This window comes from Staurois parvus, unplaced genomic scaffold (genome assembly GCF_062004578.1).
Source record: "Staurois parvus isolate SC_StPar_1 unplaced genomic scaffold, SC_StPar_1.0 ptg000014l, whole genome shotgun sequence".
In the NCBI taxonomy this organism is placed as follows: Eukaryota; Metazoa; Chordata; class Amphibia; order Anura; family Ranidae; genus Staurois; species Staurois parvus.
The window spans coordinates 9017244-9044374 of NW_028317810.1; the positions used below are offsets into that span (position 1 = coordinate 9017244).

Consider the following 27131-nt stretch of genomic DNA (forward strand, 5'->3'; position numbering starts at 1 on the left):
TGCTTTCCTTGAAATGGAGAGAGAATCTACTATTCAAATATACTTCTTTCAGTAGCTACATCCTCACCATGTGCCTCTGCTCACACTAGCTACACTACGACCGGGAAAAACATGTATTTCAGCAACTGAGCTTTTTATTTGGTTTAAAACTACAAAGTTGGAATAGCAAAACATGCACAGCTATAATATGCAGAGTAGACGTGGCTACAGGAACAGGGGCGGACTGACCATTTGGAAACTCGGGCACTGCCTGAGGACTGGGGTCAGTAGGGGGCCCCATGAGATGCCTCTGGTACCTTTTTCATAGGCTTTTCTGAGTTTGGGCAAGGACACAGGGGACCTATGATCCCCTATTGCCCGGGGGCCGCATGAGTTGTCAGTCCGCCCCTGTACATGAATTAAACTTTCTGCAAATGTTTTTGGTAGTCGCAAGTGCAGGAACAACACTGATTAGATTGACTCTACTCCTATAGTAAGTCAACCCTATAGTATTTAGCTAAATTCTTCCTTAATAATATTGACTGAATAAAAGTCAAAACAGAAGTAGCATAACACAAAGTTTTAAATCACCTATGTAAAACTCTTTTAATGTATGCTGTAGGCATCAGTTAAATGAGAAAAGTTAGGGGATAATTGTGCTCTATGGCTGGTGCAATTTAGGTGGATGATCAGGCAGTAAAACTGTGAGGATGAAGAGCCATTTGCAAAAGGAACTGTAAGCTCTAGGTGTTCTGATATCTAAAGCCGCAAGGAGCTAATAATCTCTGTGGGAAAACTAAATTCATAATTGACATCTTCAATTAAGGTAGTTTTTCTTTTATCAACTGATGTTATTTTATACTTTGTACATTTGTTATATGCACCCCATTGTGGAGAAAATAAATCCACAGAGCAACAGTATTTAAATGCAATTTAAAACAGCACATCTTTAATTATGCATATCAAACATGTTTTTGGCAGTTCTATTTCAGATGTCTTCAGAATTACAGAAATCCCTTTACGGAGCTCCAGTCATGTGCTGATATAGTAATTTGATTTTACTTTTGGATACATAATTCCATTCTGTAAGGGGCAACTCCATGAAAAGTTAGTAAGTAGACATTAGATGATAGATAAGAACATGAGTACACTGTGTGATTCACACTGCGTTTTATATCTTGATCGTCCAATGTAGGCCTTCAAAATCTGGGTCTGAGCATCTTCAGGTAACCAAGTCCTGCTACTCCTTTTTACAGCTGTCTATATTTTCTATGGGCTCAACACAGTGTAAGGAAAGAGGTTGATAAAACCCAGATTCTGCTAACTGAGAATTTACATCAATAGACATGAAATTGATTGTTAAATATACACTACACTTGCCTTCCTCTTCTTTCAAGTCAACACCTTAACCACTTGCCCTCCAGAGCATTTACCCCCCTGCCTGACTAGGCCATGTTTTGCGATATGGCGCTGCGTTACATCAACTGACAATTGAAAGGTCAACACTGCACCCAAATTAAATTTACGTCCTTTTTTTCCCACAAATAAAGCTTTCTTTTGGTGGTATTTGATCACCTGTGTGTTTTTTTATTGTTTGCGCTATAAACAAAAAAGACTGACAATTTTGAAAAAAAAACTAGATTTTTGATGTTTTGGTATTAAACATATCCAGTAAAAAAAAATTAAAAATCAAATTTCATCATAAATTTAGGCCAAAATGTATTCTGCTACATGTCTTTGCTAAAAAAAAAATCCCAATACGTGTAAATTAATTGGTTTAAGTGAAAGTTATAGCTTATACTGGATTTTTTTTTTTTACTAGTAAAGGCGGTGATCAGCAACTTATAGCGGGACTGCGGCAGGCATTCTGACACTGGGGGGAACTGACTTTGTGTGACTGACCTCCCTAGTGATACCAATACAGTGATCAGTGCTAATAAAAAGCACTGACACTGTACTAATGGCACTGGGCAGGAAGGGGTTAACATGCGGGGTGATCAAAGGGTTAACTGTGTGCTGTTTTACTATGTAGGTTGTGTGTGTGTGATTCACTGTAAGCACACTGCTTTGTATGGCTCTACTATGCAAAGCAGGGAATCACCGGCAGGGACCGTTGATTAACAGGCGAGGCCACGAATGGTGGTGCAGGTAGGGCTTGCGCGCTCAGCACGTGCACCCTCTACCCAGAACTGCAAAATCACGTATATGTACATGATGTTGCGCACCCGTGCCACCCTGTAGCAGTATTTCTGCTATAGGGTGGCGCGGAAGCGGTATTAAAGGAGTTTCTACTTCTGTAGCTTTATGTTGTCCTTTGTTAGTAAAAACTTCCACATTAAAACAAAACACCATAAAAAGCTACTGACAACTGACAAATTCATTGTATATATGGTTATGGCTTAATCTGCTTAAAAACTTATACATTGCAAAGTGGTTCAAGCCCTTTTGTTTTGTCACAGGGACAGGAAACAACATCTATATTTTTTAGGGAAGGGGAGGTGTAGATTAGAACTTCTTTCACATTTTTGGAACAGTCAGCATGCCCATTGGGATATTCATATTGTCTGTATGTGCTGTGTCACAGGGCAGGAGGTGATGGCAAATCCGCTTAATGGGGATGCAGACCGCCATAAAATTCTGACGGTTCTAAACTTTTCTATGTCTAGTAAAACAAAATACAATTGTTTTGGCTGGAGTTCTACTTTAAACTTTTTTTTAATTGTTATTATTTGTATTATTATTATTATTATGAATAATAATAATAATACACCTGCCTATTACTTTTCTTTAAATCTATGTATTAGAGCAATGTTTTGTTTTGCTCTTTATGTTAAGAGTTAACTTCTGAAGCAATTTTCTTCTAGATTAATATACTTGAAAGGAAGGTTGAGAAAAGAAGATTTCCTACTAAATTGTGTACTGGATAGATATAAAGACCAATCATTTGCTTGTTTTGATTCATTACTAGGGCTGATTTGGTCTTATAGCCTTGTATTGATGGTAGGATAGCTTTTCCCTGCCTGATCAATGTGCCCAGCGTTTCCTCCTGACTGGACGCCAATATCTCTTTAACTTTAGATTAATGGCATTCATTACATTAAATACTGCTAAGAAATATCTCTCATAAGAGGAAGGGGAAAACCCACAGAATTGAAGATGAAAAACTTATACTTCTCAAAAGTGTGAGGTGTGATGAACCATGGGAATCAAACAAGCACTAATCTGGGCTATACTGCTCTAATTTCTATCAAGTGAACTTTAAAAGAATCATTTTTTTTACTATCTCTGAATGTCTCAGTTTTTTTCCACAATTCTAGAGCTGACTGGTTTATTTAAAATGTGCTAGGTTGTTAAAGCCAACAAAGGCTACCATCAATTAAAGTGGTTGTAAAGTCTTACATATACCTAGTGAGAGCACAGGACAATACTGTGAGGGGAAGGGGGGCAAAAGACACTGCTTTGGGTAGTAGAGGACACTACAGTGATAGCTATTTAAAAAAAAGGGTGCTCCCCCTCTTTCCCTGGAGATCTTTGATTTTCTCCATATTTTCAAGCTATGGCGGTAGGTAGCCTCTTAAAGGTTACCTACCCCTGACTTATGCCAATGTGATATTTCAGTTTTTCCTTTTTCATACATTTGAAAATATATCTAATATTCTATTTTCACTTTGTCATTATGGGGAACTGAGTGTAGACTGATGAGAAAAAATTAATGTAAACAACTGTAGTATCACTTGAAAAAAGTGAAGGGGTTCTGAATACTTTATTAATGCACTGTATGTTGTACCTGTTTATCTGCAGCCCTCTCTTCACCAGAGCCAATCAAAGTACAGAATTTACATAGTCTCATAGTGAAACATGCACACCTGAGGCTGTCAATCACCTGTTGTGTGCTGAAGGTTAGGTTCTCATGAATTGTCTAATTTTGGCATAGACTGTCAGAAATTACTCATGCAGTGGTGTATTTAGGTTTTGTGCTGCTCTAGGCAACACAAAAATCGTCTGCCCCCACAGACACCAATCAACACAACCCCCCCTTCCCCCTCCTGCAGAGAAAGCCTGACATTGACCAACAAGCCCCCTGCACCCCACCCAGGAGAGCCTTCCACTACCCCCCCCCCCCAACGATAGAGAGACACTCATTTTCACAACTCTGGACATCCCCAGGAATGAGAGTCAGGCTCTACTTACACCATCAAGCAGCCCGCAGCTTATCTCAGATCCCACCTGGTTCCCATGGTGCGTGTGTCCCTTCTTTCATCCCTTCTTCTGGGGGGAGGTGCTGTCCCCCTGAAAAATGCCGCCATAGGCAAGTGCCTTGTTTGCCTTGTGGTAAATACGCCCCTGGACTTATGCAGAGGATTGACAGAGCAGACTGAAATCACATTAGCTGCTTTGGATAGAGGCAATTAAGCACTGTAGAAGGATATGCTTTGTTCATTTTTCATTTCAGAGGTTTGCAACCCCTTTATCTTCTGAAGTAAGTTATTTATAGCCCAACTTCATAAAAAAAATCTACACTTTTAGTGCACTGCAAAGGTAATTATTTGTTTTGTCTAGGGGCAGAGGAGTAACCAGTCTCCTGCAGGTCATCTCTAAGTTGCAGCTTTCAAAATATACAATACAGGGTTATTTTTCCTGTATTGTATATGATGATGCAGAAGCTCTGTCCACAAACCAAAGCTTTGGGTGGAGGCAGAGAGTGCAGCAGCCAGCCAGAGTGGGGTATAAGTTACGTGATACAGTCTGGTCTGAAATCCCCTAGACAAGCAATTAACCCTTTCAGTGCATGAGGGCTCAACTGCAAGGGTGGATTTTTTTTTTTAATTTCCTGTGAATTGGACTTTAAATGTAGCAATTCTACCATCTAGATGGATTGTAACACCACATAAATTGAGTTTGATTAATATAATGCAAATGATTTTAGCAAGCACAAGTTATGACATCTTGCAGCTTATGTATAAAAACTGGAGGAAGAATAGCAGCGGTTTTGTATGTGTTTGTATTTTTACTTTAAACGTTTATCTTTAGTATACAATCACATTCTAGGTAATTCACGCTAGGCCATGCATTGCAACTTGTGAAGTGTTAGAATCAGTTTTCTGGCTCTCCTTGGGTACTGAAACTCAAAAAGTGCAAATTTGCTACTTTATAGGAAACATAGAAATGTTAATTGCACCTAAGCAGTGCTCTGAAAAATGTACCTCTTGCCTAGAATTACCATTGAAAAATAGCAGTGTGTTTCTGAAATTCAAAATATCCTGTGTCTGTAATTGTTCAATTGAAACTTTCTACCCAGTGTGCATGTTCATTGTGTATTAAATAATCCTTCCATTTCTACATAACACAGTTTAAGGTCTGATATCCAGAATGATCAGATTCAGAAGAAAGTCAAATGCAGTATTCTTTCAGGTGATTAAACTGCTTCAATTTTCCTTTACGCTACTGAAGGAGTTACACAGTCCATGGATTCAGACAGACTGAAAAAAAAAAAAAAAAACAGAACAGATTTTGCCATCCACCTCACTTGTGTGGATAGGGGAATCCAGAATGTAAGTGTACAATCCAAACACACATGTTCCTGCATTAAAAATGGCTGTGTGTATACGTGGGTGCTGCAGCAACCGTCGGCTGGAACCGAACAGAATCAGCAAGGATAATGTCATCAGCAAACGGAGCATCACCAATATGGGTCCAAAAGTTTTAATGAACAATCACACAGTTACAGCAAGGCAACGTCTCAGAGTCTCGCAGGACCCTTTCATCAGGCATGTGACGGGGTCCTGCGAGACTCCGAAACATTGCCATGCTGTAACTATGTCATTAAAACTTTTGGACCCATATTAGTGATCCTCGGTATGCTGCTGACATTCTCCCTTGATGGGGGAATCCGTTCACCTCCCTGCTGCGCTATTGTATTCTGACAGCTGGGACTCCTTTGCTGTCAGAATACACTAATCAGCGCTACAGACGATGGGCTGAAGCTTTACTGGAATGTAAAATTACCAACAGTCCTGTTTCATAGACGTCAATCATTGGATCAACTCCTCTTGAACAGGAACAGCCATTGATGGATCAAAATTTGACCATTCCCTACTGCAAAAGTTTGAATTGCAATCCATCTATGGACAGCTTAATACAAAGCTGCTTCAAGTTGCTTTGAGTTGTTTTAATTTTTGTATTGGGTTGTGTGGGAGAAAAGCAGCTTCAAAACAAATACTAAATGAGTGCCACATCTTCTCCAAAAGATAGGAACAACTGGAAATCAGCCTTTTATCTTTCTCCTAAGCTTTTTCCTTTGTGGAATGTGTTTTCATAATCATTGTTAGATTTTTTGCTTACTAATATTAGATTCATCAATATAGGTAAAACCTCTCAGTGAATATACAGTAGATACCTTTACAATATAGGCAAACTGGACAGGGATATTTATGCTCACTAGTTCTTGGTACAGGTATACATATACATACAGTCAGCACCTCAAGCAGCAATTGCTAAAGTCAACAAAGTCTGGTTAATCAAATTTGTTGATGCAAGTAATTAAAGCTGCTGGCGCAAATAAAATCATTTATAAAAATAGCCTAATATAAAGTACATGCTCTAGAGCTCCATTGCCTCCCTATTTATCTTTTAATAGAATGATTCATGATCATATTTTTTTGGAGAATTGCTGTGATTATTTTGGAAGGAATTTTAGTGTGCCTGCAACTTGCTGAAATACACCTAATTGAGTTTATGACAGTAACAGTATTGACCCATACTCAAGCCAAGATATCAATTCCACTAACCCAAGTTCTATGCTCTACCATTTCAACCTAGATGGCCAGCAGTCTCACTCATTTATCCAAAAACAATGACCTGGCATTTTTTTTTACAATGAAAATATACACAACAAAACAAGATTGAAATAACAATATGGTGTGCATTTTGCCATCTTTTAGTGAATTATTATACATTCATGTGTTTTTGTAGGTCCTGATCTGAGTTGTGATATTTGTTCAAGCAGTAAGGCTTTGACCTAAAACAAGGGGTTTTCAGAATGTGCTTATATGACACCCACACACTGTAAGGTAAAGTCTACAGGCTTGGAAAGATCCACATGTAAATGGATAGAAAATTGGCTAAAAGATCGTATTCAGAGAGTAGTGGTTAATGATTCATACTCTGAATGGTCTAGGGTTGTCAGTGATGTACCCAGTGTTTAGTGTTAGGACCCTTACTTTTTAATATATTTATAAATTATATAGGGTCTGGGATTAAAAATACCATTTCAGTCTGCAGATGACACCAAGCTGTGCAGTGGAATAACGTCCTCACAGGATGTCTCCAACTTACAAGCTGACCTCAATGCACTGTTTAATTGGGCAACTATGTGGCAAATGAGGTTTAATGTTGATAAATGTAAGGTTCTGCACTTGGGGGCTAAGAATATGCATGCATCATACATACTAGGGGGGTACAACTGGGGGAATCAATGGTGGAGAAGGATCTGGGAGTTCTGGTAGATCACAAGCTTAATAATGGCATGCAATGCCAAGCTGCAGTTTCTAAAGTGAGCAAAATCCTCTCTTGTATTAATAGAGGTATAGACTCCAGAGAGAGAGATATCATATTACCCCGGTACAAATCATTAGTAAGACCTTATCTGGAATATGCAGTTCAGTTTTGGGCACTAATTTAAAAAAAGAACATTGGGGAACTGGAGAAAGTGCAAAGAAGGGCAACCAAACTGATACGAGGCATGGAGGAGATCAGCTATGAGGAAAGATTAGAGGAACTGAATTTATTCTCTCCCGAGAAGAGGAGATTAAGAGGGGATATGATCAACATGTATAAATACATCAGTGGTTCATATAGTGAACTCAGTGTAGAGTTATTCACTCTGAGGTCATCACCAAATACGGAAAGGTTTCTTCACAGTAAAAGCTGTGAAAATGCGGAATAGACTCCCTCAAGAGTTGGTTCTGGCCAGCTCAGTGTATTGCTTTAAAAAAGGCCTCTATTGTTTCTTGGATACACAGAATATAACTGGTTACTAATATTTATAGGTAAAGTTGATCCGGGGAATAACCGATTGCCTCTTGGGGGGATCAGAAAGGAATTTTTCCCCTGCAGGAGCAAATTGCACCATGCTTTGCTGGGTTTTTGCGTTCCTCTGGATCAACTGTGAGTATAGGATTATAACTTTTTTTTTTTTATGGTTGAACTGGATGGACTTTTGTCTTTTTTTCACTAGTTCACTATGTAACTATGTAACCCATCAATGCACTCACTTTACAAGCGAGCTGCAATTGATCACCAACACTGAGGTAAAACTTCCCTCTATAAATCTTGTCATGAATTTTAATGTAAAACAAAAGACAAAACTTTTTTAGCTTTGGAAAGAATGGAGAAAGATTAGAACACCGGTCAGGTGTTTATTGCTGGGAGAGAGAGTCACCCATTCTATTTTGTCCAGTTTACCATTGTTCCAGAGAATGAAAGTAAAAATTAAAACAGGAACAGAGAATAAATATTTAAACAGCAACACTGGCTCTGAAGGGATTTCCACTCACATCCTGTTTTGGATATGGGACAGGAAGTAAAGAAAGGTCTCCTCAATGCAACACAACTTAACAGGGGCAATAACTCTCCGTTACTCCGTTACTCTATCCAAAATGAAAATAAAAATGGTTTGCCTTTAGTTATACTCTAATGCAACTTTCTAAGTGGAAAAAAGCACAGGTGTCTGCAAGAACTAACTCAGGTCAAGAGTTTTCAACCAGTAAATCTTCATAGCCATTCTGTTCCCTTTGATCAGTGTATGACCAGCTTTAGTCTGGGGGGATTTATTTTAAAAAAAACCACAGCTGTTGCCATAGTGACCAGTCAAGTTTCATCTCTTATTCTCTAGAGAGGCAAAACAAGGAATTTCATTCTTTACTATTGGATACAGTTGCACATTTAATCTTATTGATTTTTAAACTTTTTCATAAATGAGTTCAGTGATGCTTGTTTATGTATATTTATGTGTGTTTATCTATACTCTATTGCAGCCAAACTTCATATGTTTTATTTTGTTCTAACATACCACGCATACATAAAAACTGATGTATTCATGAAAAACATAATGGGGTCGATTTACTAAAATTGAAGAGTGCAAAATCCGGTGCACGTCTGTATAGAAACCAATCAGCTTCCAGGTTTTTTTTTGTCAAAGTTTAATTGAACAAACTGGCTACCATGCAGAGCTGCACCAGATTCTGCACTCTCCAGCTTTAGTAAAGCATCCCCAATGAATTTGCCTGCAGAAAAATGTGCACAGCCTTTGTCTGTATGCGGCAGCAATGTGTGGACATCACACAGTCTTGTCTAACAATTTTAGATACTATAGGAGTTACTTACTAAAACTGCAGACTGCAAAATCAGGCGCAACTCTGAAAAGCCTAATTGAACAAGCTGAAGTTAGAAGCTGATTGGCTACCATGCACAGCTGCACCAGTTTCTGAGTGCTCCAGTTTTAGTAAATCTCCCCCAGTATATTTTAAAAGTACTAAAGTCACCACTTCTTCTACAGTATTTAATACCTGTACAAGGATTCACTATAGACTAAGAATTGCAATTTGCAGTGTTTGACAGCTGTAGTTAATTTCTATTTGATATGCATAATGCAGACGTTTAAACTGCATGCACAAATAGTATTATACATGCAATTTTATACACAGATCTATGTATTCCAAATAAAGAGGAGGCAACCATTTAATGAATAAATTCTGCTACCTTTCCTAATAGTTTTGTACCTAATGAGTGCTAGATGGTTTACATTAATCTCAATGAGCAGAGGCAGTGACAAGTGGTAATAGACCCATGGTGCTGTGTTAACTGTTTATCTGCTTTCCATCAGTCTCCCAAATCCTGGTTTTGATAAATGCTATGACCTATAAATGATATGACTTAAAAACAGCATGGTGAAGCAGTAATGATACCTAAAGTGACATAAAAGGATAATATTATAATTTACAATGGAGCAATTGTGTATTAGGAAGGTTAAACTATAACTGGAATATATCCAAATTGGTTTAAATAATTTACTTGGTGTACCAAAAGGATTAGACCTGAACCTCATTTTTTTGACAACTTTACAATGCAAGATAAATTAGAAAAAGGCTATTGCATATTCCATCTAGATACAACAAACTCTGTACAAAGCCAAGAAACGGAAGACAAACCTTAAAATGCATGTTCTATCCAGTTATTAGCAGGGGCGGACTGACAACTCATGGGGCCCCCAGGCAATAGGGGATCATGGGGCCCCTGCGTCCTTGCTCAAACTCAAAAAAGCCTATGAGAAAGGTACCAGGGGCATCTCATGGGGCCCCCTACTGACCCCAGGCCCTAGGGCAGAGCCCGAGTTTCCAAATGGTCAGTCCGCCCCTGCTTATTAGATAGCACAATGAGTCAGTATCCTCAAATATTATGTTTGCATACAAAAAGGGGAAAAAGGAATAAAACGATCTTTAGACAAAGATGGCCATGTTTCATCAACAACAGTAAAGAGAATGAAATTTTACTCATCCTTGCCACAAATACCAGCAAATCCAAACACAAGAGGTTGATTTACTAAAACTGGAGAGTGTAAATCTGGTACAGCTCTGCATAGAAAGCAATCAACTTCTTTTTTGTCAAAGCTTAATTGAACATGCTGGAAGTTAGAAGCTGATTGGCTACCATGTGCAGCTGCACTAGATTTTGCACTCTTCAGTTCTAGTAAATCAACCCCAAGATCTTTCAATTCAATTTATATATGATATGAAATGCTCTTCAGTGTGTAATGGAAACACTACTTGCATAAAGACATGTTACAATATGTGCAAATTACTGCATGAGATGGTCGGATCACAAATATATCTAAACTGTGTAACAAAAAGTTAAAGTAGCATATGCAGGACTAAATAAAATTTCTTGTGAAGGAGTGGGACATTATAAAGGGGGTGTGGCTTGCCACATTGGTGAAAGCATTTCCCATTTCATAAACCAAATCTAATACACCCCTCATGGGTAGTCATGTTTGTTTCCAGAGAGATATATATATTTTGGTGTAACAATAATACTACCACAAATAGTTAACCTCAATAGTAATTTTTGCAGAGTTAAAAAAAATTGCCCTCTTTCTTTATTCATTAAAAAACCTAATGATCCTGCCAGTATTGGTATTGTTACATAATTTTCTCCTGAGGACAAAATTGCTGAAACAAGGTTTCAAAAATGATTGCAATGTTCTCACCTTCCTTTCCACTACAACTATTCTCATCCACTACACCTATTTGTGGACACACCAGCTGCCAGTCAACATCTTTTCATCATTTACGAAGTGCCTATAGTAAATCAGAAGTGTTGCAAAGGAAGGTGGGATTTAAATTATGGCTTCAATGCATGGCACAGGAAGAAACATTCTAGGATGGCTTTATCTAACACAAAGTATTGGTTTAGTAAGGAGGAAAAGAAGAGAAAAAAAGTGACTGATAGAAAGTAGATCTTAAAAGATATTTTTAAAAGTTTTAAAATTGGCAGTACTAGTTAACAAAAAGCTGATGGCTCGACTGAAGACCGCAATGCCTAAATTCTGAGGAGTTAGGGACTATTAGACATATGAAAACACGCTCTATATACCCATGACCATAATGATGTATGTTTAACCCCCAGTTGAATCCCCCCCTACCCCCTTCACCCACATCCCCAACAACACATGATGTTATCATGCACGCTGGCAGGAATCCAGCAGCGCTCATCCTTTGTCATATGCCTGTGATTGTCTTCTTATGTAAGTACATTGCCATATTAAAAGACCTTGGTTTTAACATACTGCATTATGGCCTTCTTGTTTTTAACTCCTCTGTGCTGAGCACACTTATACAGTCATGGCCAAAAATATTGACACCCCTGCATTTCTGTTAGATAATGTACCACTTTACCCTGAAAAGTGTTGCAATTACAAATGTTTAGGCATTCTCATGTGTATTTCTTTTGCTTGCATTGGTATGACACAGTGGAGAAACAAAAGCTAAATCTGCCACATTCCCCCCAAAAATGGGCTGGACAAAATTATTGGCACCCTCAATTTAATACTTGTTGGCACACCCTTTGGAAAAAATAACTGAAATCAATTGTTTCCTGTAACCATCAATGAGTTTCTTACACCTCTCCCAACTGCTGTTTTAAGATCTCTCCACAGATGTTCTCTGAGGTTGAAATTCATTGTTGGCCAGTTCAGTACTCTCCAGCGCTTTCTCTGAAACCATTTCTGGGTGCTTTTTGATGTGTGCTTCGGATCATTGTCCTGCTGTAAGACACATGACCTCTGACGGAGACCCAACTTTCTGACACTGGGCCCTACATTGCACCCCAGAATTCTTTGGTAGTCTTTAGATTTCATAATGCCATGCACACGGTCAAGGCATACAGTACCTGAGGCAGCAAAGCAACCTCAAAACATCAGTAAACCTTCACCGTGTTTGACAGTAGGGACTATATTCTTTTCTTTAAAGGCCTCATTTCTTTTTATGTTTCGTCTGTTCACAGCACATTCTCCCAAAAGGATTTTGGCTTCCTTAGGTAAGTTTTGGCAAAATCCAATCTGGTTTTCTTATGTTTTTGTGCCAGCAGTGGCGTTCTCCTGGGTCTCTGACCATAGCGTCATTTAATTCAGGCGTATAGTGTGAGCTGACACAGTTGTACCCTGTGCCTGAAGGTCAGCTTGAATTTGTCTGCAAGTTGATCAAGGTTCTTTAGCCACCACTCAAACAAACAATCCCTTGTTGCAATCTTTGATCAATTTTTCTTTTTTGTCAATGTCCAGGTAAATTAGCTACAATGCCATGGGCTGTAAACTTCTTGACAATGTTGCGCACTCAGGAATATTAAGATCTCTGGAGATGGACTTTTAACTTTTAGATTGGCCATGCTTTTCTACAATTGTTTTCAAATCCTCAGACAATTATTTGCTGCTCTTTCTCTTCTCCGTGCTCTATGTGGCACACAGAGACACACAACAGGAAGGTTGAGTAAATTTTTTACCATTTTAACTTCCTGCCGGTGTGATTTCTAAATTGTCAGCACCGGTTAATTGATACAGGTGAGTTTAATTACAAATTACAGGAGCATCACAAACTTAGAATGCAATTATTTCTTTACATGGGTCAATTTTCTTTTGAAAAACTTTTCTAAGAATTTTAATTTAAATTTTGCACCATTAGTGGACCAAAGCAATAGCTGATTTTCGAGCAACCATTGAATTTGAGTTATCAGGCACGTTCGAAATTTAAAAAAAATGAACTAATTTCTAATCAATGGTGGAAGAATCGTGCAAGAAGTGTAGCTGAAAAAGAAATGAGCATGAGCTGTGATCTGGAAAGAAAAGAAAATTCTTGGCCACGAAAATTCTTTTCTGTAGCAACATGAGTTAAAATTAAAGGATTGGTTGGTCAAATTTCGAAATCAATGGTGGTATCATCGGATCACAAAATTTCTGATTTTCTAAAGAAAAGTTTTGAGAACCCGACAATAATTTGTCCAGTCCATTTTATGAGTTTTGCCTGGAATGTGTCAAATTTGGCTTTTTGTTTCTCCACTTTTTTGTGTCATACCAATACAAACAAAAGAAATAACCATGTGAATGCCTAAACATTTGTAATTGCAACAATTTACTGGGCGAAATGGTGCATTATCTGACAGAAATGCAGGGGTGCCAATATTTTTGGCCATGACTGTACAAGATCCTACCTAGATGGAGTGGTGTGTCGCAATATTTTGTGCTGTGGGACAGCAAGGAGCTTTATGATCTCTATGTGGGATCAGTGTCTCTGGTAAGGACCTTACATGTGGGTGGTGTGATTTCCTGAAATCCTCTATTTCTGCCGCACTGAATGCTCTCCATCTCACACTTTGAAGTGTGTCGTCCTTTTCTTTGGGATTTTCTATCTTAATTTTGGACTGTTTACCAGGATATTTATCCATCTGTAAGGACATTTTGTACATTTGTTTGCTTTATTTATCTTCATTATTTTTGTTTGCAATATTGAATAACATATTTTTAGTTATGCTTATTTATTATTGTCCTTATCTACATTTGTCCATCTGCACCTGTATATACACTTCTTTATGTTTATTTCTAGTTTTAGAGTGGACTACTGGGTTATATTATATATACTTTAAAGCTTGAGTGCTTTTGAGCTTATCATTGTCCATATACACATTTGTCCATCTGTACGTACATACACTCTTCTATGTTTGTCTTTATTTTTAAAGTAGAGTATGGTATTACACATATTTTAATGTTTGAATGCTTTTTAAGTACAGTATATGGCAAAATGTTATTTGTGTTTATGTTGGGTTTTAAATTTTTATATTGTTTTAGGTTATTGCATGCATTATGTTTACACTATTATTTCTTTCTAAAATAGTATGGTTTGATATAGCTATATTACATGCACAATTGCACTTTGGAATTTTTAAGTGACAGCATGCTCACTTTTCTTGAATTAGTTGTTTTACATCTAGTATCTAGTGGATGCAGCAGTCTTTATTTATATTCTTTTTTTGCTAGCGCAAGGATTTTATTTGGTTTCGTTTTTACTATTTTATGTTCTAGCCTTGCTAGAATCATCATTATTTAGAAATATTTGGTAATTACATTCAGTGAGGGATAACCAACAAACATACTGTAAATAAGTTATTTTGCTATGGACAACACACACATACATGCACATATTTCTTCAGTTGTAAATGTTAAAAATAGAAGATATAATCAAAGAGCAATAAAGATTAGTTATGGACTCAACCAAGATTCATGGGTTTTTTGTATTAACTATACTATAAATTATAAATCGGTGGCCAGAAAGTTTGAACAACTTTAATTGTACAAAAATAGACATACAACATATCTTAAAACATCTCTGTGCTCCTCAACTGAACCCCAAATGCTGCCTATGTTGGGAGCTTCTGGATTCCATATGTTAAATAACACATTTAGAGGATGCTTAGCATATTGAATTCAAATTCCTGAAGTTCTCAAATATTCAACAGGACTCATCTTCCAGAACAAACATTTTGTATATCAGTACTATTTGGAGAGAACAGCTTGGAAATGATGAATTGAGTCTCCAAATATGTAATAACAATGTGTAGTTCAGAGGAGGATACCACATCTTACAATGGATTCCCTTCCAGACTGACCTCCCTCTTACACTGAAGTTATGTTATTGTAAGTATCCCAGTGGAGACTGCATATTAGAACTGTCCCAGAACAGTCTCTAAGCTTAGCGTGATACAAAGGAGGAATCCAATAGGCTATATATGGGTGCTTCACCTCCCTCAAGCACCTAACAAACAAAGGTGCCGTCCAGAGGAGGATTGATAGAATGAATGTCTATAACCTCCCTCATGCACCCATGGACCCTTGATTAACTGAAGACCTTGATCCAAGCTAGAAATCTCATGGGCAATTAAAGTATGAAGAGTGATAACAGTTCCATAAGGAAAAAAGCCAGTCCATGTATATACGACGAAAGGTCCCTCAGGAGGAGCAAGTACAGGAGCAGTAAAATTGTACTGTAATGGAGTTGGTAAGTATTCTTGTCATATTGTTGGCATCAAAGTGAAAGAGATCAAAGTGGAGAGATCAAAAAGAAAGCCACCCTGACAGGTTTCGTTGGGACAGCCGGCTGCCTCAGAGGTGGGCTTGGTGTTTGCTTTTCTTGATTTAGTTTTACATCTAGATTGTGTAGTGGATGCAGCACTTTTATTTATGTTCTTTTTTTCCTAACACGATTAAATTATTTGCTTTGGTTTTTACTATTTTATGTTTTAGCCTTGCTAGAATTATCATTTAGAAATATTTGGTAATTACATCCAGCAAAAATAAATAAGCTATTTTTCTATGGACAACACACATATACCTGCACATATTTCTTGAGTTGTAAATGTACAAAACAGAGATTGTGTGTCAGAGTCATAATAATCTTTCAACTCCTGGATAGCTTGTTAAGCAAACCTACACAGATATGGACAATTTAAAAAACGAAATTTTCACTTACAGTGAAAGAAGAAAATTTGTTTTGCCTTTCACTGGTGTTCAGCAGTGGGTGGTTCCCCCCTCCCCAGCTGAGCACTTTTGAGATTTTCATCAATTAAAATTGATATTTCCTATTTCAAAACATGTCATAATTTATGGTATACTTATTTCTAAATGTCAGCAATAATAAGGAAGTCTCCTATGGGTGGTTCCATTGTCATACACTTAATTATAGGAAAGAAAAAAAAAGATCAGCGGGTGAAAAATATATAATATTTATGATGTATAACTCTCAGACAGTGGTCATATGTATACATTTCTTCTGTAACATAAAAGTCCTGACATTGCTTTGGGCAGCTGTCAGTCTGGTTGTTCTCTACAGATTCTGTGTCCAAAAACAAGTGCCATGGGAATGTCCCTGCTGTGTTCAGCATAACGAGAAAGGCTTCTGATGTGCATCTTTGATCAGGCCTCACTTTCTCAGGCATTGCCTAAAGGGATTGCTTCAGAGGCATTTCCCAGCCCAACAAATGTTCAGCAATCAGAGAGGAATAGGGACATTTTGCCAACTCATCAGCAAACAGGAGAAAAGCTGTCAGACATAAATCCCGTAGGTGAATTGTACAAATAGTTCATTGATATTTATGACATAACAAATTATTTTTCACTTATTTTAATTGGCTTAATGACCTACTAACCCTTGTGGAACCCTTATGCTGCTCTGCTCTCTTGTAAACATTTTGATAGAAAATTATATTGGCAGATTGTCATTATACCATAAACTGGTATAGGATAGGAGGACATTATACAGCAACCTGTTTTCTTTCACCTACATGATCGATTTCCAAAGCAGTTTTCAATCCCCTGGCTTAAGTATACTGCTGTTTGGTGTGCACTGCTTAATAGTTACATAGGCCCCTGTAGTTCATGTATGCTTCAGTGTGCTTGAGCTGCCATCAGGTTGCAAATTTAGGCTTTGTGCAGTAGTACAACATAGTTTCCTGTTGCTTCTTGTATACGCGTCTCTGTCCTGTACCATGCATTGTGATTGCTGATCTAACTAGCCCTGATGAAATATCTTCTGCCCTGACAACTTTGTCTGTTTGTAGATTTGTTCTCATCAGAAGTATCTGTACCTGTTGGCTCGTCAGCTATTGTTAGTGTGGCATACCCAATAGGCCCAATCTAGGGCTCTCGTTTTGGAAACCCAATGCTCTTTTTAATAATGCCTGGAAAAGACCCGACACTCATTATTTTATACGGTTATGGGTAACAAAGAAGGTCTAAACCAAGCACAGCAAAAAATAGTATCAATTTATTGGCCAATCGTAAAAATACACATTTTGTAAAAAATCTCTCATTTACAGCAAGATGAAGGTTTATAGTACTAGCTATAAAAAGTTTTACCCTCAAATATGTTTCCTATTTGACTTCTTTTTTTGGTTCAAGTGTCATAGTACTTCCTGAACCAAGGGGCGTAATCCAAGGAAAAACCTAGTTAAATGCTGTGAATCAGGAAATCCACTAGCAGTTCTTTTTTAGAACACTTTTAGAGGGGTGAGAATCCTGCCACTCCATTAAAAAATTGCAAAGGCAGCAATGGGTGAGAATATCTACGAAAGCATTTACTGGCACTGAATCACAAACAAGACGAAGATTTGAAAAAAAGGCATAATGTTAGGGAAAGCAACAAAAATGTTTTATGCCAAGGTGTCAGGGTCCTGTCCACGGCAGAAGTTCTGGAAGATCTGGCATTTCTGCCAGTACCCTGCATGGCCGCAGAAGCACACATCAGCTTCAGTTTGGTGCCAGACGGCCTTTATAAGGAGGCTCATCACTTCCTCAAGTTGCTGGATGATCTCTCCATACCTTGTTCCTATTTCCTGTGTTATTATCAGCTGTGATTTCCTGATAACGACTCGGCTTGCTCTTGGACCTGTCTACTCTGCTTAACCCCGGATTTGACCTTGGCTTGGCTAATGGATACTCTCTCTCTCGCTCCTCTGTGTATGACCTCGGCTATCCCATCTGACTACGTCTGCTCTGATTCCCACCTGGTACCTGACCTTGGCTTGAACCAGCAATTCAGTGATCGTCTATTCCCGGAAGGGCTTGCATACCACGCACAGGCACCACCTGTCTGCAGACCTCATCTCCGTGCACCAGCTGTGCTCCTGGGTGGACCACCAACAAGCACTCCTACAGGCGACCTGTGCCACTTTGGGCCTAACTCCCGCTGTCCCACTCTCAGGGGAGTCTGGAACTCAGCCGCAAGGGAAGCCCTCTCTCCATTGGCCTCCATCACCAGGTACGTGATACAAGGGTTTAGATACAATGTAACGACATAGTGTCTGACCTTAGAAGGTAAGGAGAACACAAGCACTGAGGGTAAATTTGAGGGTATGTGTACTATTACTATTTGTATAGTAAAGTATGTTTACCTACTTTTATATAGTTACAAAGTTATTCTGGTTGAAAAAAAGACACACGTCCATCCAGTTCAACCAATAGAGAAAAAACAAACACACACACACATAGTTTTGGAGGCAAAACTCACCATGAAAATGCACTTTATCTACACTGTCCTTCAAAAATGACTAAATCTGTTAGCCAATGTTATTAGTTTAATGTGGTTCGAAATGCAGAAGGATTTTTACCTTTATGCATTCTATGCATAAAGGTAAAAAACCTTCTGCATGCAGCTACACCTAGCCCCCATAAATACGTAGCTGAGCTTGATCCAGCGATGTGCACAAGAGCAGTGGCTCTCTCCACTCTCTCTGTCTCTCCTCAATGGACAGAAAGGCAGCAGCAGAATCCATTGGCTCCTGCTGCTGTCAATCGCAGCCAGTGAGGAGAGAGTCAAGGGTGGGGCCTAGCAGTGCTCTTTGTGTCAATGGACACACAGAGCTGGATCGGGAGTGTGGACACACAAGTGTCCCCATAGCAAGCATCTTGCTATGGGGGCACTTGGCAGGGAGGAGAAGCCTGTAGTGCTGACGGGGGGAAAAAAGAAGAGGGGGATCAGGGCTGCACTGTGCAAAACCATTGCAAAGAGCAGGTAAGTATGAAATGTTTGCTTTGCCTGTAGAATAACATTAATAATCTTAAATGGATGTTGCTGTCACTTAGAAAACTCCAGCCAAACAGCTAAATATGAAGATTAAATACAGTATCTCACGGAAGTGAGTCCACCCCTCACATTTTTGTAAATATTTTATTATATCTTTTCATGTGACAATACTGAAGAAATGACACTTTGCTACAATGTAAAGTAGTGAGTGTACTGCTTGTATAACAGTGTAAATTTGCTGTCCCCTCAAAATAACTCAAAACACAGCCATTAATGTCTAAACCGCTGGCAACAAAAGTGAGTACAGCCCTAAGTGAAAATGTCCAAATTGGGTCCAATTAGCCATTTTCCCTCCCCGTGTCATGTGACTCATTAGTGTTACAAGGTGTCAGGTGTGAATGGGGAGCAGGTGTGTTAAATTTGGTATTATCGCTCTCACTCTCTCATACTGGTCACTGGAAATTCAGCATGGCACCTCATGGCAAAGAACTCTGAGGATCTGAAAAAAAGAATTGTTGCTCTACATAAAGATGGCCTAGACCAGTGGTCGGCAAGCCGCGGCTTGCGAGCCACATGCGGCTCTTTACACGCTTTAATGCGGCTCTTGTGTGCCGGGCGCCCGCTCCCCTCCCTCCTCTCGGGCGGCAGGGACTCTGCAGCGTGATCCAAAAAAAAAACAGCCAGGGCAGCGCGCTCAAATGCAATGATTGGCCAGTCTCGCTGCCACTCACATCCTGATAGCCAGTGATTGGCTGTCAGGATGTGTGTAGGCGGGGCAGCGTGACGAACGTGAGAGGAGCTAGGCTCCTCTCACAGTCCGCCCTGAAGACCGGAACGGCGCGGGAACACGGCGAGAGGAACGCGCGGAGCAAAGGTAAGTGAATTGACACAGGGGGGACTTGGCTTACTACTTGCTACTTACTTACTACTACTATATGAGGGATGAATTAATATGGGGGATGAATTACTATAGGGGGGATGAATTACTATGGGGGATGAATTACTATATGGGGGATGAGTTACTATGGGGGATGAATTACTATATGGGGGATGAATTACTATATGGGGGATGAATTACTATGGGGGATGAATTACTATATGGGGGATGAATTACTATGGGGGATGAATTACTATGGGGGATGAATTACTATATGGGGGATGAATTACTATGGGGGATGAATTACTATAAAAACTTATTGAAACTAAAAACAGTGTACCATCCTATGTATTTTCAGTTTTAAAAATGTGGCTCTCAAAATAAATTTAAATCGTGGTTTTGGCGAGATTTGGCTCAGTTGAAAAAAAAGGTTGCCCACCACTGGCCTAGACTATAAGAAGATTGCCAAGACCCTGAAACTGAGCTGCAGCATGGTGGCCAAGGCCATACAGCGATTTAACAGGACAGATTCCACTCAGAACAGGCCTCGCCATGATCAACTAAAGAAGTTGAGTGCACGTGCTCAGCATCACATCCACAGGTTGTATTTGGGAAATAGACGTATGAGTGCTGCCAGAATTGCTGCAGAGGTTGAAGGGGTGGGGGATCAGCCTGTCAGTGCTCAGACTATACGCCGCACACTGCATCAAATTGGTCTGCATGGCTGTCGTCCCAGAAGGAAGCCTCTTCTAAAGATGATGCACAAGAAAGACCGCAAACAGTTTGCTGAAGACAAGCAGGCTAAGGACATGGATTACTGGAACAATATCCTGTGGTCTGATGAGACCAAGATAAACTTATTTGGTGAGGAGTACAAAGACAAATGTGTCTTGCCTACAGTCAAGCATGATGGTGGGAGTGTCATGGTCTGGTGTTGCATGAGTGCTGCCGGCACTGGGGAGCTACAGTTCATTGAGGGAACTATGAATGCCAACATGCACTGTGACATACTGAAGCAGAGCATGATCCCCTCCCTTGGGAGACTGGGCCGCAGGGCAGTATTCCAACATGATAACGACCCCAAACACACCTCCAAGACGACCACTGCCTTGCTAAAGCTGAGGGTAAAGGCGATGGACTGGACAAGCGTGTCTCCAGACCTAAACACTATTGAGCATCTGTGGGGCATCCTCAAACAGAAGGTGGAGGAGCGCAAGGTCTCTAACATCCACCAGCTCCATGATGTCATCATGGAGGAGTAGAAGAGGACTCCAGTGGCAACCTGTGAAGCTCTAGTGAACTCGATGCCCAAGAGGGTTAAGGCAGTGCTGAAAAATAATGGTGGCCACACAAAATATTGACACTTTGGGTCCAATTTGGACATTTTCACTTAGGGGTGTACTCACTTTTGTTACCAGTGGTTTAGACATTAATGGCTGTGTATATATACAAGCTGTTTTTTTCTGCCAAAGGATTTGTATTTATGTCCACCTAAGCTGGAGATTTACACAGTTTTGGCTCAAAGCACAGATCTGTCTGGTAAGGAAGGAGACCTGATTTTTCTCTGTTGCAGTTATCAAATATTAATAGGTCACTCATGAAAAAAAGCACACAGGAGGCGCAAACACCTAGCGCATTACCCAAGATTTATTGAGAGAAATGTAAAAAGCCAATTTCAGACTCACAAACAGCAGCAGAAATAACGCATGTAGAACAACAGATGGTAAACCAATGTGGTGGCAGTTCCCAGCTATTGGTGATATCGGCACACTGACATGTTTCGGGGATGTGAAAGGGGACACGTCCCAGAAACGCATCAGCGTGACAACATCACCAACAGCTGGGAACTGCCAACGTGTTGGTTGACCATAGGTTGTTATACATGCATTTTTTCTGCTGAATTTTTTCTGAAATTGGCTTTTTACATTTCTCTCAATAAGTCTTGTATAATGCGCTAGGTGTTTGTGAGCCCTGAGTACTTTTTTATTTAATGTATGAGTCTGCATGCACTTGTTCAAATGAAATTTGTATTTGTACTGCAAACCTGTATTGTCTGCAAATACTTAATAAAATGGAGATTAAACATAAAAATGTGAAGTTTGTTTAAAGCAGAATTTTCATTTAAATTGCAAAACATTACCACAAATTCATCTCATTTATTTAAAGCAAGCATCAAGCAATTCAATTGAGTTTTCCTTTTCTATTTCTTTAAAAATATCTGGTGATGCTTCCAATACCTGTAACTTCCTTCAACATGATGACAATGCTGTTTCCCTGCATTGAAATCACTGCAGCGTTATAACACTGTTGTGTACTTTGCTGTCCTGCAGGTAAAAAAGAAGAATTTTCAGCGTTGTCACTACTGAAAACCTTTTTTCTTAATGTCAATTAGCACTAGCCATGCTGTTCCCTCCACAGGTGTTGTGAATGATATCATAGCGCTCTCCACATTTCCTGGGAGTACACAAGCAGAAGTAACTTAGGGGAACCTCTTACACCTCTCCTCCTGACTCTGGCAACAAGAAGGGAGCCAGTGAAAAAGAAAATAAAAATCAGAAAAAATGCCTATAGATGGACTTTAAAAATGTTTGCAATATAAAAATGAAAAGGATTACCTGGTGATAATTGCTAGGTGAGGAGGGCTCATGCAAGCTCCCATGAAGAGTACCACATTTTCATGTCGCGTCTGTCGGTAAGCCATTACTTCCCGCTTAAATGCCTTTAGCTGGTCCTCATTATCCCGCTCAATGTCAATAAGTCTAATTGCTACCTCTCCATGCCAGCGTCCATGGTACACTAACCCAAAGCGTCCTTTGCCAATCATCTCTCCAATTTCCAGCTGTTCAAATGGGATGTCCCATTCTTGTAAGAATATGCTGGTTTGACTGGCTTTACGGGGGAAGTTCCTGGCTGAGAGCAGCAAGTGGTTCATCTCCTCAAAGTCATCTTCAGACTCTTCTGCTTTCTCATTGCTTTCTTCATTCTGAGTTGGTCATAGTAAGGATAGAAATTTAGTTAAGGGTTTGTAATTTGTGGCAATAATTTCACTTTGATTGAGAGGGAGAATAACATTTTAATTTGAATGTAGTACTCATTGGCGGTTATGAACTATCACAGAAATGAAAACTTTACTACGCTTTCTGATTCAATAACTGATACAGGTACTGTATGGGTGCTGTATCAGTCATTAAATTGGAAGATGCATTATAGTTGCCAATTTCTTGCTAACAAAATTGGTATTTAATAAGTTTCAGGACTTGATTGCTTAAATGCCAATACCAATTAATGAATTTTATTACTGAACTGTTTGAGCATAAAAAGTGGCATTTTGCCTACCACGTAGCAAGCTAAGCATCTTTTTATAGGTATTAGTTGGCAGCAGTAAGCTGGCCATTTTTTCCCTTTGTCACTTTTTCCAACCTCTTCTCCATCACAAGCATGGATGAATGATTACTAGATAGTGGGGGAATTCAACAGAGCCCTAACAACAGTTTTCTGGAAATATAGCACTTTACCGTGCCCCGTGCCAGATAAAACATCCCTGCCGCTTGTTTCAGTAGCTTTATCAACATGTTCAGCAGATTCAGGTAGATCTTAATACTGAAAAAGTGACACTGTTACTGCATCAAATTGAAAAAAAAAAAAACTACATCCAGTTTGTAGATAATGAAGTTGAAGGTAATTAAGATCACCTATAAGTAGGTGTACAAAGACAGGCAGAGTGCCTATTGCTGTGCGTTGTGTAGCGGCATATCTGCTGCCACTAGCCTCCCCCCCACCTGACCCCTGTTGTTAAGGGCAATGTCGGATTCACAGCTGACAGCCTCCTAGCAACCAGTGATGCTAACAGTAGGCGGATCTTAGTCAAGAAGCTAAGACACCAGTTCCCCCTTAGGTCCTCTCTCTTCTTGTGATTTAAAGTAGGCAGTGGGTGTATTTTATAGACAGTAGCAGGGCTGTGTATTGGCTATGGATCCACCCCCTATCTGCTGTCAATCACAGGGGGTGTGGACCTGTTGTAGAATTAGTGCCTCGGCTTCCCAATCATGCTCTACCCACCCAGCCACAAAACGCACGCTGCAGTGTCTGTGTGACAGTTGCAGCAGCAGGGAAGGAGGTCAGCTGGAATGAAGACAGAGTCTCTGCACACAGTACTTGAAACTAATTCACGCATCTGTTTATAACAGGTACATGAATATGTCACCACACTGATATATGTCATGGGAAGATACAATGGAATTCTAAGTGTGTCATAGACACTGTTGATTAATTCTCCACACTGTCTTTTGTGTTTCTTGAGAACTTAGGGTATTGTAAAAGCATTGCTTAAAACTTATGTATACAAAATACAGTTGTATTTACTTATTAAAACATGCACTGTATACAGTGAGAACAGAAGTAGATGTTCTTTTCATCTGACAGGGATACGTATAATAGCTAGTCCATTTCCACAGTAATACCTAAAGGACTCCTAACTATGCAGATGTGCTACTGTAAGTAATTGTGGTCCCTTATTTACTAAATAGTGGGTTGTGCTACGAATTGGCAGAGATCAGGAAAATAACAGAACATTTTGTTGTTCTCCACTTAATTAAATAGCTTGATTATCTTACCTCAGATGTTGGTTCCACTTCAATTTGAAGTAATGGATTTCCTTCATTACTGGAATAAATAATAAAAAATTCAGTTATAATTACTGATATTTGTATGATCTCATAAAAATTGGGACATTCAAATGAAGGAAATTTAGATAGCCTACTGTCATGTAGTAGCGGCTGAAGCATTAACAGCTCTTGTTCAGTAAATGGGAAATCGTGCATTTAAAGTGGAACTTTAGGCAAACAGCTAGATACACAGGAGAAGCTCATACATTATGTCAGGGCCTATAGCTAATCTGGAAACCAATTGTTCTGCTCCAGCCCTCAAGGAATAGCTAAACAAATGCAGATTTATTTTTTAAGCTTCTAGGAATTAAAATGTGCAGACTGTTTCAGAATAGTGGCCCTTTTACCTTGAGTGGTGTTAAAAAATGAGCCAGGTGATCCAATCTGACCAAAGCAATAGATAACTTCAAGTAGGGATGAGCAATTCTTACTGACTTTGGTTTGAGACAGGTTCACCAAACCCAGTGGAAAGCACACGAAACCCAAACTTAGCGCCAAATCCCACTAACGTCTGTGGAGGACAAAGCTAGCTCTTTTTTGGCCACTTTCAAGGCAAATAGGCAAAGTTATTGTGGAAAAAATGGCACAAGTAGCTGGGCACTGCCATGGAGGAAATGTACCAATGCATTAAAGAAAATACCATTCAGTCGGGAGAAAGAAATGCAGCTTAAAGGATAAGTTAACCTGTTGACAAAAAATAATAAATGTACATTTTTTTGCAGGTAAAAAAATGTGCACTTATTATTTTTTGTTGCAGGAGCCTGTAAAGCATTGCACCAGCGATCAGCAGATCGCTGACATCATGTAGGTCTCCTGCAGACCTGTCAGTATATCTGCTTTCCCTTACATCATGTATGGGCAATCAGATACACTGACAGAAAGAGTCAATTACGGTAACTACCACAGCATCGTGGTAGTTCATTGAGAACTATAAGCCAACATCCACAAAGGATGTCAGTACCTCATTCATTCACAGAACTAAATGAACGACGTGGCAGTGTGGGCAGAGACAAGGCTCTCTTCCTCACATCTGATTTTTCAAAAGAATATGAGGATTTATGAGGGGGGGATCTGTAGGAATCTGGAGGCCAATTCATAATAAGAATTATGAATGTCATGCATAATATTCCCATCGCACATGTTCCTAGAAAAGACATGGAGTAAATGTGTCCTCCAGCAACTTCCATGGGTGCTGAAGCAACTTCCATCTGGGAAGCGATACCATAAACCAAAATATTTGCTCTCTCCTGGTTCTCCTGCTACTTATCGCAGTGCTCCTTCAGCGTTACCTATAACTCTGTCTCCTCCTCACCACTTCCTCTTTCTGTAGGGGTCCCTCAAGGTTCTGTCATTGGACCCCTTCTCTTCTCCTTCTACATCTCCTCCCTTGGACACATGGCTTTAAGTACCATCTCTATGCTGATGACACACAAATCTATCTTTCTACTCCTCACCTCACCCCTTCAGTCTCCTCTCGCATTACTAACCTACTAAGTGACATATCAGCATGGATGTCACTCCACTTCCTCAAATTAAATATTTCCGAAACAGAGCTCATACTATTCCCTCCAGCTCGTGCCTCCTCCCCTGGCTTCTCCATCAAGATCAATAATACAACCATCAGTCCATCCCCTCATGCCAGGGTATTAGGTGTAATCCTAGACTCCCATCTGTCCTTTCAGCCCCAAATCCAATTACTGTCCAAATCTTGTAGACTTCACTTACACAACATCTCCAAGATATGCCCATTCTTAAGCTCTGAAGCCACTAAGCAACTTATTCACTCCCTTGTTATCTTTCGCCTTGACTATTGTAACTCCCTCCTCATTGGCCTACCTAATCGCAGGCTATCCCCTCTTCAGTCTATCATGGATGCTGCTGCTAGACTCATCCACCTTACTAACCATTCCATGACTGCCATCCCTCTCTGCCAATCCCTCCACTGGCTTCCCATTGCCCAACTAATAAAATTCAAAACATTAACAATAACATATAAAGCCATTTATAACTCTGCCCCAAATTACATCACCAATCTTGTTCCCAATATCACCCAAACCGTCCTCTCCAATCCTCCCATGACCTCCTGTTCTCTAGCTCCCTTGTGTCTTCCTCTCATGCTCATCTCCAGGACTTCTCCAGAGCCTCCCCCATCCTCTGGAACTCTCTACCCCAATCTATCTGACTATTGCCTACTCTGACCACTTTTAGATGATCTCTGAAAACATATCTCTTCAGGGAAGCCTATCCTGCCCTCAGCTAATAATGGAATCTTCTATTTCTCCTATCAGTTAATTCCCCACAGTTATAACCTTTTGTACCACCAGCCCCTCTCTCTTAGATTGTAAGCTCCAAGGAGCAGGGCCCTCCTAACCCTCTTGTATTGAACTGTATTGTTGCTGTATTGTCTACCTTTATATTGTAAAGTGCTGAGCAAACTGTTGGCGCTATATAAATCCTGTATAATAATAATATTTGCTATAAGCACACATG

The 27131-nt window shown here is 39.6% G+C and overlaps 1 protein-coding gene across 2 annotated transcripts in view; it reads right to left on the reverse strand.

The window, feature by feature from the left end:
- Positions 1–27131, reverse strand: part of KSR2 (kinase suppressor of ras 2) — a 645462-nt gene that overhangs the window by 136485 nt on the left and 481846 nt on the right. For both annotated transcript variants that reach the window (XM_089677203.1, XM_089677211.1), the window contains exons 13-14: positions 24591–24639; positions 22593–22960 (exon numbers count right to left, since the gene is read on the reverse strand). In XM_089677203.1, coding sequence (XP_089533329.1) covers positions 22593–22960; positions 24591–24639 — 417 coding nt within the window. The remainder of the gene's footprint in view (positions 1–22592; positions 22961–24590; positions 24640–27131) is intronic.